Consider the following 20625-nt stretch of genomic DNA (forward strand, 5'->3'; position numbering starts at 1 on the left):
CGCGGGCTCAGGCAATCCACTCACCTCAGCCTCCCAAAGGCGCGGGATTACAGGCTGAGCCACCGAGCCCGGCTAGAAGTAGACATTTTCACTGTTTGCTATTCCATTTTAAAGCTAGAATTTACAAAATGAAAATATCAAGCCACAGTTGTTATTTACATTACCAAGCTGATGAAAGAAATTTTCTTCTTACAGTAATGTTGTCAACAGAGAAAAAAATGAGTAAACGTATCACCATTTTCAACTCCTAATAATGTAATGGCTCTAAGACAATGAATCACCAACTGCCAGTCATTATGTGTCTCCTAATGAAAGAACCCAACATAACTTACAAGTAGTCTTAGCAAAAACATAACTTAAATCTGTTCAAGCTTCTAGATCAAACTATCTGTTTACAGGAAAGAGGGACTAGAAGAACATGATAAATGATACTATACGAATGCAAACTCCAGAATGTGGAAAACTCTACAGGAAAAACAACCCAGTTTCTTTAACAAATAAATTACAAGGAAAATAATGGGGAACGTGGGGAAGAATCCTATAGACTAAAAGAAACATGAGACACAAAGGTCATCTGCAATAAATAGACCTGTTCTGTTCAATTAAGGAACCACTAAACGCATGTGGGTAGTTCAAATTAAAGTGTGTAAAATAGGCCCCAGATTTCAAGACCTAATATGAAAAAAATTATGTAAAATATCTTACTAAAATATTTTATACTGATAACTGTTGGCATAATAATAATATTCTTGATATATTGAGTTAAATAAAACAAGTGAAAAAGAATTCACTTTTTAAATTAACATTAAAAATTCGTATGTGGATCCAGCCATGGTAGCTCATGCCTGTAATCCTAGCACTTTAGGAGATGGAAGTTAGAGAATCACTAGAGCATAGGAGTTCAAGACCAGCATAGACAACATAGAGAAACTGTGTCTCTACAAAAAAAAATTAAAATTAGCCCGTTGTGGTGGTACTCGCCTATGGTCCCAGCTACTCAGGAGACTGAGGGAGAAGGAACACCTGAGACCAGGAGGTCAAGGCTGTGGTGAGCCATGACTGTGCCACTGCACTCCAACCTGAGCGACAGAGTAAGACCTCAGCTAAGAAAAAAAAAATTCATATGTGGCTTACATTCTGTTTCTATGATAGCAGTCATTGATATTATTTGGATTCTGATGTACACACATCAGTGTCATATATATGCAGATAAATAATGTTTATTACTTTAGTTTTAATGATGGTATTGTGATTGTGTTTTTTTTAATTCTTATCTTTTAGGGCAAGATATGAAATATGTAGGGATGGAATGATATTATGTCTAGGATTTGCCTCAAAATAATGTGATGGGGAAAAGTGAGGAAGGGTATAGATAAATAAGGTTGGCCATGAGGCAGTCATATCGAAACTGGGCAATGAATATGAAATTCACTGTATTAGTTTCTCTACTTTTGCATCTGTTTGACATTTTCCAGGATAAAAGTTAGAAGGCGGTGTGTAGCCAGGCGTAGTGGCTCACGCCTGTAATCCCAGCACTTTGGTAGGCAGAGGCGAGAGGACTGTCTGAGCCCAGGGGGTCAAGTTCAGCCTGTGTAACTTGGTGAGACCTCCTCTCTACAATAAATTAAAAAGTTAGCCAGGCATGGCGGTGCATTCCTGTAGTTCCAACTATTTGAAAGTCTGAGGCAGAAGGATCACCAGAGCACAGAAAGTCAAGGTTGCTTGGCCGTGAGCATGCCACTGCACTCCAGCCTGGGTGACAGAGTGAGACTCTGACTCAAAAAAATAAAATAAAATAAAACAGAAGGTGGTGGGTGAGGCTACAACTGTGGGCACACCTTGAAGAACTAAGAGCAAAATAGTAAGTAGTTTGCCACAGCAACAGAACCTAGGCCAGACATGTGTCACTGTTGACTTCCTCACTGGCTACTCTATCCTTGATCTCAAACTCTTCTGTGCTCAAATTGTTTTCTGCTATTTAGTTTTTACATTGGAAATACATCCTTGGCTTAATTCTCTTATCCTAGGCCAACTGACTGATGGGCCTTGATTTTGTGTTCCAGTTATTATTACTGGTAACAAATTACCCCCACAGACTTGATGCATGAAAGCAATAACAATCATTTAATGATTGGCTCTCATGGTTCTGGAGGTTGATTAGGTTGAATTGGGAAGTTCTCACTAGGAGTTTATCATATAGGTTACAAGCAGGAGGTGTCTGAGGCTAGCGTCTGCCAAAAGTCTTGTCACTCATAAGTCTGTCCATCAAACGCTGGCTGTAGGCTGAGATGTTAGCTGAGGCTGTCAGTCAACATCTATTCGTGGGGTTTCCGTGTGTGATCTGGACTTCCTCAAAGTGAGGTGGCTAAGTTTCAAGAGCTAATAACCCAACAGTATCCGAGGGAGCAAGTCTATCACTTTTGTGACCTAGTCTAGGAAACATCACTTCAACCATAGTCACCAGCCCACCCACATTCAAGGGGAGAAAACAATGAGGTGTGGAATGGAGATCTTATTACGTCATCATGGAAAATACAATGTGCCATATTCTTGCAGAATCTCTGTTCAGCTTGCAGAATCCCTACAGCACCAAAATTTACATCATTTCAGCGCCAGAACTGCTTGTTCCCAGACTTCTGTCCCTACCCCTATTTCTCCTCTATCTTCTCTTACCCATTCCAAAATATATAAGGACATAACATTAGAAGATAACATTGAAAATACTTTACAGACCTGAATTAAGAAATACAAACAGGCAGATATGAAATACAGTGGTAATAGACATGCTTAATTAAATTTTAAAACTAGTTAATGGCTGTGCATTCTTAATGTTTGGTTTGTGATATTATTATATAATGGACAATAAAAGTTCTCAATGTCAGTATCTTGAAAAAAGGTCTTACTTTTAAGTACCAGGTAGAAAAAAAAATCATTCTGCATAGAAGATTCCTATCACCAGAAACATTATAGCACCCTCTGCTGTCAGGAAAGAAATTTTAAAGGAATCCTGGGTTTATATTTCCTGCAGGATTCTCTGCCAGTTATTTTATCCAGAAGGAAAAGCATAATTCAGAGAGAGGGAAAAGGGTATGGGGTTTAATTCAGGCAAGATATTAAAGGTAAATGTAAAGAATAAAAATCCAATCCACACGTGTGGTTGAGTGGTAATAAGTCAGAAAGGGAAAAAGAAGCTGTGTATAGAGTCTCAAGAGGAAACAAATACCAAAGATCTAATGTAACTACCCTTGTCTAAGCCCATTGCATAAGTAAAGGTAATCTCAACAAATAGCCCATGAAACACACAAAGGTTAAATATAACCCAAGGTCAAACAATAAGGAAGGGGCAGAACCAAAAGACAAACCCCAGCAACATGACTCCAGAGCCTGTATTTCTAACCACTCTGCTCCACTACCTAATAAATAGCTATGACTATTAGTGGGGGAGAAGGAACTTCCTAAATGTATCAAGAATTATTATAAGGTATTATTGCTCTTACCTAAAAGAAAACTAGATATAGATTCAAGATGGCCACCGGGGAGTAACCCATCTATGCCATAACATGCACACTCCTGAACAAAACAGGAAGGGCAAACTCAGCCACCAGTAAACTCAGGCAGCTAAAGTTTTGAACTGAGGAAGTACCCTGCCTCCTGCAGAGGACTCTTGGAATGCATCAGGACCAAGGAGGAGAGAATCTGGGCAGCTTACAGAGCCAGGGGACTCCATCCTGCTGGGCACCAGGTTCACATAGGATTTACAGTCCTGCCTTGTAAGTGAGAGGAGGTGAGGGCTCCTCCCTCCTCCTGGGACAGTTTCCCTCCTCCCACCCACACGCAGGTGGTTAGACCCAGGAGAGAGGAGACCCAGTTAGGGCAGAAGGGCATGCTGCAGAGCCCACGTGAAGCCCACCTGTGCTGGGAACTCCTACCCCAGTCAGCTCTAAGAGCGCTAGGCACCAGCTGTGCCTAGCATTCACCTGGCACTCACTTAGTGCCCAGTGCCAGCATTTGGCAGGCAACACCCCCCCTCTGACCAGGATGTTGTGCCTTCCACCCTCATGTACCCAAAGTGCAAGTCCTGTTGTGACAAGGAATCTGCTGCTTTTATGTGCTGGGCCTTTGGGGGTGGGGGGGCGGGTCACAAAAGGTATCTGGAGGTCCTGTTTCCTGGTGGGAGCGTTTCTGAACTACAAACAGTGCCAAAACTCCAGCAGTGTTCCCAGCTGCCAGGGGGCCCATGCCCCATGCGATCCCCACATAGAGCCCAGTGGGGGTCAGAAGGTAATCTGGACAGCCTGGCCACAGGAAAACTCTGCAACAGAAAGCCACTTTTGAGTTCCAAGCACTGCACAACAAGAGTAATGGAGTGGAAGTAAATGCCCCTCCCTCTCTCCAATCTGAACTATTTTGAACTGCAGAAAAGACCCTAGAGCAGCAAGACCGTATCTAGCTACAAAACAATAAAACTAAAAAATAATAATAATAAGAGAATAGCTGCACCTCACAGATGAGGAAGAATCACAGGGGGAAAAAACCCAGCAATCCTCAAAGCCTTAAAGAGTCATCATCTACAAAAGCAGCTCCCACACCCCAAACACTGGAAGCAAACCAGAAATGACCTGTTCCTGATGACAAGCACAGAATTCAGATGATGGATGGTGGAAACAGTTAAGGAAAACCACAAGAAGTTAGAAGTAAAGATCACCCAGGCAACAAAAGCCTGGGTAAAAACAAAAGCCTGGGTAAAACATAAGGAAGTAAAAGTTGAGCTGGCCAACATAAGAAAGGTCCATTCTGAAATCCAGGAAATGAAGACTTCCTCCTGGAATTTCAAAGCACAATAACAGACCTAGGGAGCAGAATTAATCAGGCAGAGGAAAGCACCCCAGAGCCTGAAGATCAAAATATTGAACTAACTCAGTCTGACAAAAACTAGGAGAAAAGGCACAAAAACAATGAGCAAAGCCTATGAGGTGTGGGACTATGTAAAGAAACCAAATCTATGATTGATTGGCATCTCCAAAACACATGGGGAAACTGAAAACACCCTAGAACAAGTCCTCCATGAGGTCATCCAAGAAATTTTTCAATACCTCGCTAGAGAAGCAACTATTCAAATGAAGAAATTCAGAAAACCCCTGCAAGGTATTATATGAGAAGACCATCCCCAAGACACATAGTAATCCATTTCTACAAGGTAAGCATGAAAGAAAAAAATCTTAAAGGCAGCTAGAGAGAAGAGTCAGACCACCTACCAGAGAAAACCCATCAAAATTGCAGCAGACTTCTCAGCAGAAACCCACATGCCAAAAGGGACTAGAGTTCCATCTTTAATGTTCTCAAAGATAAGCAATTCCAGTCAAGAATTTCCTACCTCACTAGGTTAAGCTCCATCAGTGATGGAGAATTAAAATATTTCCCAGATGTCTAATCCCCAAGAGAATATACCACCTCCAGACCAGCCCTTCAGGAGATACTTAAGAAAGTTTTGAGCACAGAAACCAAAGAACACTTCCACCCACCACAAAAGCACAAGTAAGCACAGAATTTACAGAGCATACAGATCATCCACAAAATCTAAAAAAAGAAAAAAAGAAGAGCAACTTCTTAAAAGCCTTATGACAGGGATAAAGCCTCACATATCAATAATAAACTTCAACATGAATGGACTGAGTGTGCCACTAAAAAGGCATAGAGTAGCAAACTGGATAAATAAATATGATACAACATTCTGCTGCCTTCAGGAAACCCATCTCACTGCAAAGGACACCCACAATTAAAGGAAAAGGGCAGATAAATGATCTTCCTGAAAATGGAAAACAAAAAAAACCAGCAGTGGCTATTCTTATATCAGACAAAACAGACTTCAAACCAATAAAGTTAAAAAGAACATAGAAAAACAGCATATAATGATAAAAGTCTCACTCCACTAGCAAGAAATATCCATCTTAAATATATATGCACCCAACACAGGGCACCCAGATTTATAAAACAATTGCTACATAAACTAAGAGAGGACATAGACACTCACACAATCATAATCAAAGACTTTAATACCCTGCTAACAGCCCTAGAGAGATCATCGAGGTAAAAAAATCAACAAAGAGATCCAGAATCTTAACTTGACACTCTACCAACTGGACCTAATTGACCTCTACAGAACATTCCATCCAACAACCACAAAGTATGCATCCTACTCATCAGTACATAGAATGCATTCCAAGATTGACCATATTCTCAGGTATAAAGTGTGAACATATTTCAAAAGGTTGAAATAATACCAAGCATCTTTTTTTGAATCAGGGTCTCACTGTCACCCAGGCTGCAGTGGCACAATCACAGTTCACCACAGCCTCAAACTCCTGGGCTCAGGCGATCCTTCCACCTCAGTCTCCAAAGTAGCTTGGACTAAATGTGTGTGCCATCATGCTTAGCTAATTTTTCTTTTTCTTTTTTTGTAGAGAGGAGGTCTCACTATATTGCCCAGGCTAGTCTCAAACTCCTGGGCTCAAGCAATCCACCCAATTCAGCCTCCCAAGGTACTGGGATTACATGAATGAGCCATCACACCCAGCCATACCAAGCATCTTCAAGGATCACAGCAGAATAAAAATAAATATCATGAACAAGAACCTCCCAAAACACACAAAGACAGAAACTAAACAACATGCTACTGAGTGACTTTTGGGTCAAAACAGAAATCAAGACAGAAATAAAAAGATTCCTCAAACAAACAAACAAAAGTTACAACATATCAAAACCTCTGAGATACCATGAAAACAGTGTTGCGAGGGAAGTTTATAGTACTGCATGCGCATATCAAGAAAATAAAAGGATTGCAAGTAAACAGCCTAACGTCACACCTAAGGGAGGTGGAAAGGCAGGAATAATTAAATCCTAATTTCAGTAGGAAAATGCAGATTACTAAAATAAAGTCATAATCGAAGGAAACAGAAGACAAAAATATCATAGAAAGAATGAACAAGACAAAAAGCTGGTTCTTTGAAAGGATAAATAAGATTGACAAACTCTGGCAAGATAAACTAAAGAAGAGAGAAAGTTCAAATAAACACAATTAGATATGAAAAAGATGATGTCACATCTGACCTTGAAGAAATTCAAAAGATTATTAGGGAATATTATGAACATCTGTGTGCAAATAAATGATAAAATCTAAAAGAAATGAAGAATTCCCTGGCATCACATAACCCTCTCAAGGTTAAAACAAGAAGAAATTAAAACCCTAAAAAAACCAATAACAATCCAGAAAATTGACTTATATAAGAAAAAAAAAACACCCTGGACCAGATGGCTTCTCAGCTGAATTCTGCAAGAAATACAAGGAAGAGCTGATACAAATTTTGCTGAAAGTATTCCAGGCAATCAAGAAGGAAGGAATTCTATCTAGCTCATTTTATGAAGCTAATATCCTGATACCCAAAACTGGCAAAGACCCAACAAGGAAAGAAAATTATGGGCTAATTTCCCTGATGAACATAGACACAAAAATTCTCAACAAGATTCTAGCAAATCCTATCCAACAACACATTGCAAGGATAATCCATCAGGACCAGGCAGCCTTCATTCCCAGGATACAGGACTGGTTTAACATTTGCAAATCTATAAACATAACTCAGCAAATTAACAGATATAAAACCAAGACAACACGACTATCTCATTAGATGCAGAAAAATCATTTGATAAAATCCAGCATCCTTTCTTAATAAAAACCATTGAACACCTAGGCATTAAGGGATTATTCCTCAAAACAATATGCCATCTATGACTATCAACATCATGCTAATGGCAGAAGCTTGGAAGCATTCCTCTTAAAAAGGAGAACAAGACAAAAATGCCTACTCTCACCCTTCCTATGACACATAGTACTGGAAGCCCCAGCCAGAGTAATCAGGCAGGAGAAGGAAATCAGGGGTATCCAAATAGGAAAAGAAGAATTTAAAATATTCTTCTTTGCAGATTATATGATTCTATATCTAAAAAACCCTCGTTGCACCAATAAATAACTTCGGTAAAGTCTTGGGATATAAAATCAATGTGCAAACCACAGTTGCATTTCTATACACCAACAACAAGCAGGCTGAGTACCAAATAAAAAAACACAATCCCATTCACAATAGACACACATACACACACACACACACACACACACACACACACACACACACACACAATGAAATACCTTGGCATCCACCTAACCAGAGAAATGAAAGACCTTTACAATGAGAACTACAAAACACTGCTCAAAAATATCAAGGATAATATAAATGTAAAAATATCCCATGCTCATGGATTACAAGAATAAATATTATCAACACGTTCATCCTATCCAAGGCAATTTGCAGATTCAATGCAATCTCTATCACTTTGCTAACCTAGACCTAGACCTAGAAAAGACCTAGAAAAGACAACACAAAATTTCATATGGAAGCAAAAAAAAAAAAAAAAAAAAAAAGAGCACAAAGTCAAAGAAATCCTCAACAAGACTAGAAGTTTCACTTCCAGACTTTAAACTATCTTAAAAGGCCTACAATAACCAAGATGACATGGTACCAGTACAGAAATAGGCACATAGACCAATGGAACAGGACAGAGGACCTGGAAATAAAAACCATGGACCCTCAACCAACTCATATTCAACAAAGCCATCAATGACAAACATTGGGGAAAGAAAATATTTAGCAAATGGTGCTGGGAAAACCAGCTAGCCACATGCAGAAGAATGAAACTGGACCTCTACCATCACCATATGCAAAAATTAACTCAAAATGAATTAAGGACTTAAATGTAAAAAACTTCAAACTATAAAAATCTTAGAAGAAAACATTGGGAACACTGTTCTGGATATCAGAGTATGCAATGAATTCATGACCAAATCCTCAAAAGCAATTGCAACAAAACCTAACACGGGTAGGACTTTATCAAACTGAAAAGTTTTTGCACAGCAAAAGAAATCATCAAGAAAGTAAAGAGAAAACCCATGGAATGGAAAAAAATATTTGCAAGCTAGGCATCTGGCAGAGGTCTAACATCCAGGATCTACTAGGAACTCAAATAAAGTGAAAGGGAAAAAAAACAACCCCATTAAAAAGTGGGCAAAGGACATAAACAGACACGTCTCAAAGAGTAATATATAAATAGCCAACAAACACATCAAAAAATGCGTAGCCTCACTAATCACCAGAGAAATGCAAATCAAAACTACATTGTTATACCACCTACACCGGTAAGGAGGCTATCATTAATAAGTCAAAGAAACAACAGGTGCTGGCATGACTGTGGAGAAAAGAGGACGCTTCTTCACTGTTGGTAGAAATGTAAGCTAGTTCTCCGTCTCTGGAAAGTAGTGTGGCAATTTCTCAAACAACTAAAAATTGAGCTTCCATATCCAGCAATCCCTTTCCTGGGAATATACCCAGAGGAACATAAATTGCTCTACTAAAAAGACACCTGCACATGCATATTTATTACAGCATTATTCACATTAGCAAAAACATGGAACGAGCCCAGATGTCCACTGAAAAGTAGACTGGATAAAGAAAATGTGGTACATATATATAATGGAATGTTACGCTGCTGTATAGAAGAACAAAAACATGCCGTTCTCAAATGACCTCACAGTGGAATTATATCAAACACAGAATGAATATCAATCCCCAAATCTTCCAAAATATTGAAGAAGAGGAAATACTCCAAATTCATTTTTTGAGACCAGTATTACCCTGATTCCAAAGCCAGACAAAGACACTAGAAGAAAAGACAATTTCAGGCCAATATTCCTGATTGTGAAAGAAAATTGTGGCTTGGAATGTTCATGAATGTTAATGAATATTATTTAATGGAAGTTAATTAATATCCAGGTTCTTTGATAACCTCTCCCTCTTCTAAGCTCTACAGCAGTTTGGACCAGACTTACAGGACTTAACTATTTCCTTTATTAGAGTTCAATTTTTGCTGTTCCTCTCCTCATTTCAACAAAGTTTTAAAAACCATGTATATACAGCTTCCCATGGATATAGCTGGGGTGGGGTGGAGACACACCTGTGAATGAAAGAACCACTGAAAACCCTCTGGCAGTTGGCTTGGGGGGGACACACACGAGATAACATTATGATGAGAGCCAAGGTGAGGTAAAGAAGGTGGGTTGTAGAAGACCCCTAGCCCAGTGTGGGGCAGGGGAGGGGGATAAGAGAAAAAGCCTACCACTTTTCGAGGATCATGATGGAGACTTCATCTCTTATAGTACTCTGTCTTACAAATACTCATGAGAATTTGTTGAATTTCTAGTGAGATGTAAAAATTTTTTCCCAAGTTTTCACCATATGTAAGAATGTGGTTAGAAGAGTGTGCATGGGCCATGCGTGGTGGCTCACACCTGTAACTCCATCACTTTGGAAGACAGAGACGAGAGGATTGCCTGACTCAGAGGTTCGAGACCAGCCTAAGCAACATGGCGAGACCTCCTCTCTACATAAATCAAAAAATTAGCTGGGTGTGGTGGCACGTGCCTATGGTTCCAACTACTTGGAAGGCTGAGGTGGAAAGATCACCTGAGCCCAGCAGGTCGAGGCTGCGGTGGCCATGAGCGTGCCCCTGCACTCCAGCCTGGGTGACAAGGGTGAGACTCCAACTAAAAAAAAAAAAAGTGTTTAAGTACACATATGCATCAAAATTCAGAAATGTTTAATTCAAGAACATAGTGATTGAAATGTAATGGTATCACACACGTTTCTAAAACTAGAAGATAGAGATCAGTTGAGTCATGCTAGAATCTGGTTGCTAGGTCCCCTTAATTACTCCGATTTATTTATTTATTCATTCATTCAAGTTGGGGGTTCTCACTGTCACCCAAGCTAGAGAGTGGTGGCATGATCACAGTTCACTGCAGCCTCAACCTCCTGGACTAAAGCCATCCTCCAGCCTCAACCTCCTGAGTAGCTGGGACTACAGGCTTGTGCCACCTCCCCCAGCTACTTTTTAATTTTCTTTTCCATAGAGATGAGGTCTCACTATGTTGCCCATGCTGGTCTCAAACTCCTGGCCTCAAGCAATCCTCCCACCTCAGCCTCCTGAAGTGCTGGGAATACAGATGTGAGCCACCGCACCTAGCCCAACTTACTTACTCCATTTTAACAGCCATTTATTTTCCACCAATTATGTACCAGACACAGTATTTAGAGCTGAGTTATAAAAATGCGAGTAAGATAGTGAGTGACCTCAAGTTGTTCCTAGACTACTAGGAGAGGTGGATGTATGATGAATAGAAGTACAGTATAAGTACATTGGCTGATGTCTAACAACCATTTAAGTGGCTCAATAATAAGGAGTCTCTAGAAATAGCCTCTTCAGGACAACCTTTTGGCTTAGTTCTGCCACATAGGGACCACAAAGGTATAGTCTTCGGGAGGTATGTAAGCCTGTGACTATGGGTTCTGTATTCTAGAATAAACAGTCAAGCTGAAATTTCTGTCAATTTTAATTAACAGAGACCCTGTCCACAAAACATGATATATAGGATCCCTCCTTTGTATTCCTTGCCATTCCCATTCACTAAGGATTGTCCTTCCTTAGGCTGTATCCATTAGGCATGCCAAGTACTTATTCTTGTAATCGTCTGATCAGGATCAAGTGTCAGGCTTTTATTTTTCCCCAGGCAAACAAAATCTGATGTTCAAATTGGTGTCAAGACTTCCTGTTATCACCCACCTGCTTACAACTGTTCTGTCCCATTTCCATTCTTTGTTCTCCCCTTGCCTATTCTGTTTTTCTAGAGTCATAGAATTCAGAATGAGCTAAGAAGGTCAAACAACACTTTGGCCTAGCTGGAGGTGGCTGTAATTCCAATTATTGCCAGTAGAGTGAGCTTCGGTGGGCCTTGGCCGTTGACTCTCTATCCTCTTATAAGTATGGAGACCCTGAGAAGGTGAGCCTACCTGAGTCTGAAGTACCTTGAAAAGGAGGCAGTTCTGGGACTTCTCCCAGGGCCTGGTTACAACACTGAAAGGTCTCTGTTGGAAGGAACCCCATCCCTGACTGTCCTGGACTGGTGTTCCCCATCCACTTCTCCCCACCTTCCCTTTGAAATCACAGCAGCATTTGCTGTAAGTTGATTGGCATGCATTAAACGCTGCCTTGCTTAGACTACATACACATTGATTCCCTTTGCTGAATTCTTAATTCCTTTAGAGCACCCAGTACAGGGTCTGATCATTGAACTTATAATGATCTGTACCTTCTCTTAAGTTGTAAAGGGTTCTATTCCCTCTCTGGGGTTCTAAATCAAGTGAGAAATAGATATGGATGTCAAATATCGATGATAAAGCTGGAAAGGAGACTGTGGCTTGGAACCAAGGCCAAATTGAACAATCTCTTCCTTGCTTTCAATTGAACATACACAGTCACTAACTGTAAGCCTCCTTCCATGGTGTGGGCTGTGCCCTGGGGAGGGAGCAGTGAGTCAAGCACTGCAGCCGCCTGGGAAAAGGCTGGAGCCTAAGAAGGACCTAGATCATGCATGTGCCATGACTTGTCCCAAATCTCACCAATCAGAAGTGTGGAGACCCTGAGGAGGTGAGCCTACCTGAGCCTGAAGAACCCTGAAAAAGAGGCAGTTCTGGGTCTTCTCCCAGGGCCTGGTTACAACACTGAAAGGTCTCTGTTGGAAATCCAGCCCAACAGACGGGTGGGATGAATGGGAATGCCATGAAGCATGGAGGCTTTCTTGTCAATAATTTCAAAGGGGAAGTTTGTCCTGCTTGATTAGCTGAAGCAAGAAAACAAAAAATCCCTTATTACAAAGTCTCTTAAACAGTCCTAGCATTCACTGTCCTGGCATCCTTTTGGATAGAAGGTAGTCAGACCCTGTGGAGGATGAGATAAAAACCTCTTCCTAGTATAGATACTAAATTTGGCCTGACCTCCAGGACAGTGGGTGTGGCACCAGGGAAGGCTCATCTTCCACTCTGTCATCTCAAGAATGAAGTGGTACTGACCAATGTAAGTCCATACACTTTAAAAAATTAAATCATCTCGATGTCCTGACCCAGAGCATTATCTGTCAGAGTTACGAGGGGGAACCCCCCCCAAATAAAAACAGAATTATGCTTTGGAGGGCAGGCCCCTTGTAGTACAGGCTTCCTCCGCTAGGTAAGTGGTCTAGGAACCCACTGGTATCAGTGTACCAGTTAGTTGTGAGAGGCTGTGTTTGACTTCAGTGAATTTTTTCTAAGATTCTTTCAACACATTTGCCTATTTCATGATGGGTGATTTACTAGTGCTCCTGTCCATACAATGCTGAGTGTTCAGCAATGTTTGACTAAAAACAGCATGATTCCTGGCACCACCCTCCTTATTCACCCAATCTTGCCCCGAGTGACTTTTTTGTTTGTTTCCTCAGGTGAAAAAAGTCCTCAAAGGGAGACAAACGTTTTGCCAGTATAGAAGCAGTGAAATAAAAAGTGGTAGAAACATTAAAAGGCATCAAAAGTAACTAGTTCAATAACTGTTCTGAGCAATGGAAAAAGTGTCCTGATAGGTGTATTGCATCAAACAAAGAATACTTTGAAGATGACCAAAGTTTAAACATGTAAAAATACACAATTTTTTATAAATAAATTACAGGGTCTTTTGGGTCCCCCTATGTATATAATATAAAAAATACTAAAGATCAACAAAATCTTTTAAAACTGACAAATTCAGTATTGCAGAATACAAAATCAGTACACAACCAGCAGTAGCATTTCTTTACACTAACAATGAACTAGCTGAAAAAGAAATTAAGAAATCAATTTCATTCACAATAGCATCAGAAAAATATTTTAAGAGTAAATTAAATCAAGGAGGTGAAAGAACTGTACTTGGAAAATAATAAAACACTGATAAAAGAAATAGTAGACAACACAAATAAATAGAAAGGTACCCTATGTTCATGGATTGGGAGAATTAGTCTTGTTAAAATGTCTATACTAGCCAAAGCAGTCTACAGATTCAATGTAATCTCTAGAAAATTCCAATGTTATTTTTCACAGAAACAGAAACCAAAAAAACCCCTGTAACTCATATGGAACCACAAAGAACCGCCAAAACAATCTTGAACAAGAAAGAAGAAAGTTAGAGGCATCAAACTACCAGCCCTCAAAACCTACTACAAAGCTACAGTAGTCAAAACAGCATGGTAATAGAACAGATAGAGAACCCAGAAATAAACCAACACATCTACAGCCAATTGATTTTCAACAAATATACCAAGAATGCACAATGAAGAGAGGACAGTCTCTTCAACAAATGGTGTTGGGAAAACTGAAACTAGACATGCAGAAGAAAAAAATTAGATCCCATCTCACACTTAATACAAAAATCAACTCAAAATGAACTAAAGACTTAAACTTAAGACCTAAAATCTTAATCCACGAGAAGAAAACATAGGGGAAATCCACAACATTGGTCTGGGCAGATTTTTTGGATGTGACTTCAAGAGCACAGGCGACAAAAGCAAGCAAGTGGGACTGCATCAAGCTTTTAAAAAGCATCTGCACAGCAACAACAACAACAAAAAAAAAATGAAGAGAAAATCCACAAACTGGGAGGAAATATCTACAAACCATACATCTAATAAAGGGCTATCCAAAATATGTAAGGAGTTCCGGCCAGAACCCAATTTAAAATTAGGTAAAAGATCTAAGTAGACATTTCTCAAAAGAAAGCATGCAAATTGCCAACAAATATGTGAGAGTGCTTCTCATCACTAATCAGCAGGGAAATGCAAATTAAATGCAATGAGAGATCACCTTATACCTGTTAGAATTATTATTATTGTTGTTTTTGAGTTGGAGTCTCACTCGGTTGCCCAGACTGGAGTGCAGTGGCCACTTCCGGCCACCGCAGCCTCGACCTGCTGGGCTCCGGCGATCCTTCCGCCTCATCCTTCCAAGTAGCCGGAATTATAGGCATACGCTACCATGTCCAGCTGATTTTTTGATTTATTGTAGAGATGAGGTCTCGCTGCCCAGGCGGGTCTCGAACCCGCAGGCTCAGGCAATCCACTCACCTCAGCCTCCCAAAGGCGCGGGATTACAGGCTGAGCCACCGAGCCCGGCTTAGAATTATTATTAGAAAGATAAAAGATAACAAGTGTTGGCAAGGACATGAAGAAAAGGAAACCTCTGTGTACTGTAAGTGGGAAGGTAAATTAATATAGTCACATTGAAAAGAAAATAGAATCATATGATCCAGTAATCCCACTTCTGGGTATATATCTAAAGGAACTGAAATCAGCATGTCAAAGAGACAGCTCTGCTTCCATGTTCTTTGCAATATTTTTCACAATAGCTAAGATATGGAAGCAACCTAAATGCAAATCAGCAGATGGATGGAAAAGGAAAAAGTGGTATGAATATATGCAGTATATACCAAAAAAAGGGTGAGACAATGGATGTAATGTAGCGGGAAGACAAAGAGATCATAACACTGAGACTATTATAGGAAGTGGCACTTTATTATGTTGGGCTCGAGGGACTAATGCTTCCAAGTCGAGCCCTGCAGAACGGGAGAAGCGGTCTTATACCCTTGTTTAGGTAAGAGAGGGGAGTCGTGTTGAGTGATTACACATCTCCTTTGGAATTTACAAGGTGGTGTTCAGAAAACTCAGATCTTTCAAAGAACAAATGGTTTCCAGGAACTACAGGGTTGTAAACCCTCAACTTCAGAAGAGGGGTTTTGGATAAGTCTGTGAATTAGTTACTCTTTTGCATTTCCACGAGAGCCATCAGTCTCTAGCCATTTGGCCTTTTCAAACAAAACCAGTCTGGCGGGTCTTTAGAGCTTGCCGCTTGGCTTTCAAAAGGAAATACCTTTAACTGCTACCAACCCCTCTCCTGCCACATCAGTAACAGTTAAATTTAATCATTCCACAATGTAAATATATATCAAAATATCACTGTACACCATAACACATACACTTGTCAATTAAACTTTTTTTTAAAAAAGGAAAAACAAGTGACATAATTTTGAACACCTACCATTTAATTCCAAATTAATCTATTCAACTACTGAACGCCTATTAAGTGGTTCTTAAGCACTTAGTAAGTTCATTTTGATGCATACTCAAAATAAAAGGAAAATTAAGTATGTATACAAAAATAAGTTTTAGTGAAGAAATAAAAACTGAGATTAATTTTAAATCTATGACACCACAAACAACTACTTCAAGCACAAGCTAAAGTTAATTCATAAAGAGCTCCATGTACTGGTCAAGAAGACACCAGAAATGAGATTAAAAAGGAGCAACTTGATACATACTTTTTTTCTTTTTCTGTTTTTTCTGATACATACTTCTTTAATAATAAAGAAGATGGTGAGTTGCTATGCACCAGGAAATTCATAAACATATTGAATTACTGATTTTTAAAATAATAGAAGTGAACTATAGATAAAAATTCTGTGACAGAGCAGCCTTATTTTAGGGGCAGACAATTCTACCATACTTTATTTCAGGAACAGTCAATTCCACTGTGGTTAAAATCTAGCAAAGTGCTTAATATTCTTGTGAGTTTTTAAAAACTTTCTATGAAAAAGAAAGGTGACGATAAATTTAAATGTTATTTCTGGAAGATGGAATTGTTTTTTTTTTTAACCGTTTCTTACAGAGGTACAGCCTATATTTTTGAAATCATAAAAAAAATAAAAAGATTATTGTTAGGGTACAGATGGACAGGGTGAGGGTGGATGGAGAGAGGTGCAGGGAGACGCACAGCACTGCCGGGGCTGGCAAGCCAGGAGTGCGCACTGGGAACCCAGAGATCCAAGTAGATTGAAAAGAACTGCGACACACAGAGATGAAAGAAAATATTTATTTAAGAAAAGTTCACCCCCCACAGACAGAGAGTGGGCCTACACTATAGGTGAGTGTGGCGTCGTAACGCCGAGTCCTGGCTTAAATCCTTTTCTTGGAGATGTTGCACCTGACTGCCGTGACTGTTGCAACTTCCTTATCAACTACCTGTGGATGTCTTGGAGAACCTGTGACACAGAGACCCATTAATGTTCACCCATATTATCACAGCCCCTAGAAAAGGGTGTGACAAGGATTCTAATTCTCCTGAACCTCCCCAAACAACATTCCTTAGAGCTAGTGGAGGGTGCACCTCCCCTTATCTCCTAGACATTCCCAGTGGGTAGCTTCGGGGGATCCTTGGCTTCCCTGTAGATAGTGCCCGTTCTACCGGAAGATCGAATCCCCACCTGCTCTCCCTCTGAGTGGTCATAACTTTTCTGAAAAGACAAAGTCCCCACCAGCTCTCCCTCTGAGTGGTCATAACTTTTCTGAAAAGACAAAGTCGACAAAGTTAATTTTACTTAAAGTGTGCATTTCTCCAAAAGCATAGCTTCTACTTTCTCATCATTGTATTAAGATTTAGGAAGAACAGTAAAGAAAAATGCATTTCCCTTTCTCAACCTGTCCTTTCAATTATGTTTTAAGTATTGCATACTGAATGCTAAGAGGCTTAGAATTTATTATTTGCAAATAAGAACTGTTAAAGGATTTTAGGCATTGGGTTGACACCAATGACATGACAAATCCTTGAAGCAACCCTGGTTACTATAGCCTAGAGACTGAGAACATTTGAAAATGGCTTCAAATACATGACTGGACAGCATAAAGAAGTAATTGCATGTTTATGCTCCATTATTTTGAACACATTTGAATCCTTAGTTGAAAATATAGATTTTAAAATAAGACTAAGAACTAGGGTTACCTAAAAAACAGACGGCCAATCTATCAAATCATGAGCTCTTCAATGACAGAACATTTGCTATGGAAGGTATTTTAGCAAAATGGAAATTTGAGGCTGGGTGCAGTGGCTCATGCTGGTAATCTCAGCACTTGAGGAGGCCAAGGTAGGAAAATCACTTGAGACCAGGAGTTTAATACCAGTCTGGGCAACACAGTGAGACCACAAATACTAAATAAATAAATGAATAAGGGAAGTTTGGGACAAGGGCAATCTGATAAAGTGGGTTTGGAGTCACAGACTTGGATCTAATACCCAACTCCATTTAGGAGCTGTTATCATTTTAACCTCTAAGTTTCTGTCTATAATATGAAGGCAACAACTACCCCACAGAACTATTGCCACGATTAAATCCCAGCACGTAGTAGATGGGCACTGCTATTATTACATACTATTTGAAGATCCAATGATTCTGTGATTAAAAGCAATAACATAATTTAAATTAGTTTAGCAAGACAATAACAAATAAAAAGTATCAAATATGGAAAACTAGTCTTTCCTTCTCTGTGTATTGACTGGAAATACCTGGAAACATATTGTGCTACTTCACCAAACCAAGATCGGCACTGCTGCTCTGCCCAGGCCAAGGAAACAGATGAAGGAAGAGAACACAAAGACAGGAAGGTGGGATTAAATCAAGATCTGAGCCTCAAACTGCTGCCTTAACCAGGTAAAGAGACTCCAACAAAAGAAGACATAAATGAACCAGAATTGTTGGGATTTCTAGCTACAGGACTACCTTCCTTTATTCACAGGAGAGTCAACTAGCTCAAAGATGGATATATAACTGATGCTTAATAAGGACTTATCAATTGATATGTGATTTTACTTCCTAGACTAATGGTAAGCTGAATACTGACGTGCTGTCAAATTTGGCTGGATACTGACATGCTGTCAAAGTATGACAAAATCAGACATCTTGCCAGGAAAGTCCCATGCCCCTCCCACTCATCCACCCCCTACCTTCAAGTAAGGGAAGAAACAGTCCATTCACTTACAACAAAGACATCCACCAACTGCATAGAGAAAAACAAGGAGCACACGACTCAGATATGAGGAGGAATAGAGTGTACCACCATGAAGACAGTGTTCTTTGTCTTCATTGTTCACTGTTCTCTCTACAGCATCCAGAAACATCTGGCACATAGAAGTTGCTCAATAAATATTTACCGACTAAATAAATGATTCTTTGAAGAAATAATTTTGGGCAACCTAAACAAAATTATTTTCAATGTTGATGGTTTTCTTAAGGCTTTGGAATACACCTACTATTTTACGTATTTTTACTAACTACTCTCACAGAAAAATGCCTCAAAAGAAAGGAAATTTACCAACTACTCTCATAGAAAAATGCCTCAAAAGAAAAGAAAATATCATAAACTGATATTGCCCTAATTAAGCCACAAATAGACAACCTTGGAAAAAACTTTCTATAAAACAACATTTCAATATAATTTTATTAGCAGTTATTACATCAAAATTCACATTTAAAGAATAAAGGAATGTCTTAGAAAATTCTAAAGCATATGGAATTAGATTTTAACAATAAGGAAGAACTTATTCTCATTTTAGCACAGACCTTTAAAAGTCAAGAATATTACTGAGAATTAAGTGCAGTTCTATCAAGAACCAGGAATGAACTGTGCATGCATAGTGTCACTTAAAGCAAGGTTCCATGAAAATTTAACATACATCTATGAATGTGAATATCAGTGGCAAACACCATTGGCATCCAAACAACTGGCACTAAAAGAATTTCCAATCAGAACACAAGTGCAGTGGCTTTCATCCTAGATAGAGCTATGATGATTCTATAAAGAGGCCCTGAATCCTTAAGTACTTGTAATATGATTTTATGTTGTGACACTACTATAAAACATATCAACTCAAATGCAGAGATTATGACACACTATGATAACAGGATGCCATTTTCTGGATCAGAAAATGTCAAGTTTTCCAGTCCCACACAGGCTGGTCATTGCTGATCCAGTGAAACTCTGCGTCCTCCAGCTTGAGCAGTGTTGTAGGATTCACAGATCTTGCATTTCATGCCTAATATGTGGAACTGAACTGTGGATCGCCCATTACAGTCATTGCAAAGAATCTAAAAAGTGAAAAGATGAATTCAAATTAAATATTTTAAGCCTTATAGACACAAGTGGCATTGTCTGCTCATAACAATCCCTTGAAAATCATATTAAAGATGTGAATACATACATACATAATCTAAACATTTTCAAAAGTAGAAATAGCTTTTTTTTCCCTGAAAACTCTAAAGAGGATATTAAGGTGGCTCTGAATTTGAAAAATGAAAATGCAGATTTCAGGGGGAAAAAGGCTTATTTTAAAATAGTTCCCAAATAGTACAAGCAAGAAAATTAACCTAGGCATAATCAGATACCTAATACTTACAATTCAAAATAACATACATGATTTCATTATTTTTCATTGACGCTTAGAAATTTACCTCTCTTAGTTAATGAAACTGAAATTTGTATACACATAATTTTTTGCTTATGTGTTCCTAATCTTCTCTGTCTCAGGAATTAATTAAAACCCAAAATGAGTCATCCCTAAAACTGAGAAAAGAGAGAGAGGCTCTTGGCTCATCCCTAAAATGACAATAAGATGCCATTTAGGAATTTATTTCTTTTAGTGCTGAGATCCTAATAAACGACAAATTTCTCACATTACTATGTGAGAAATGCATTCGTTTTAGTCACATCACATTAAGCAGAAATTTTTCAAATTTGCTCTAAATTATAATTTGGAAAATGATTATTTTAAAAATATGATCTGTGTAATACAGAAAGTTGAT

The 20625-nt window shown here is 39.1% G+C and overlaps 1 protein-coding gene across 6 annotated transcripts in view; it reads right to left on the bottom strand.

The window, feature by feature from the left end:
- Positions 1–19238: 19238 nt before the first annotated feature.
- The window catches only part of RCHY1 (ring finger and CHY zinc finger domain containing 1), a 31158-nt gene continuing 29771 nt past the window's right edge, over positions 19239–20625 (bottom strand). For all 6 annotated transcript variants that reach the window (XM_008069045.1, XM_021718061.1, XM_021718064.1 and 3 more), the window contains one exon: positions 19239–19911. In XM_008069045.1, the coding sequence (XP_008067236.1) occupies positions 19783–19911 (129 nt within the window). In that variant the 3' untranslated portion in view covers positions 19239–19782. The remainder of the gene's footprint in view (positions 19912–20625) is intronic.

Source organism: Carlito syrichta, unplaced genomic scaffold (genome assembly GCF_000164805.1).
Source record: "Carlito syrichta isolate Samal-C Ts95f unplaced genomic scaffold, Tarsius_syrichta-2.0.1 Scaffold311780, whole genome shotgun sequence".
In the NCBI taxonomy this organism is placed as follows: domain Eukaryota; kingdom Metazoa; phylum Chordata; class Mammalia; order Primates; family Tarsiidae; genus Carlito; species Carlito syrichta.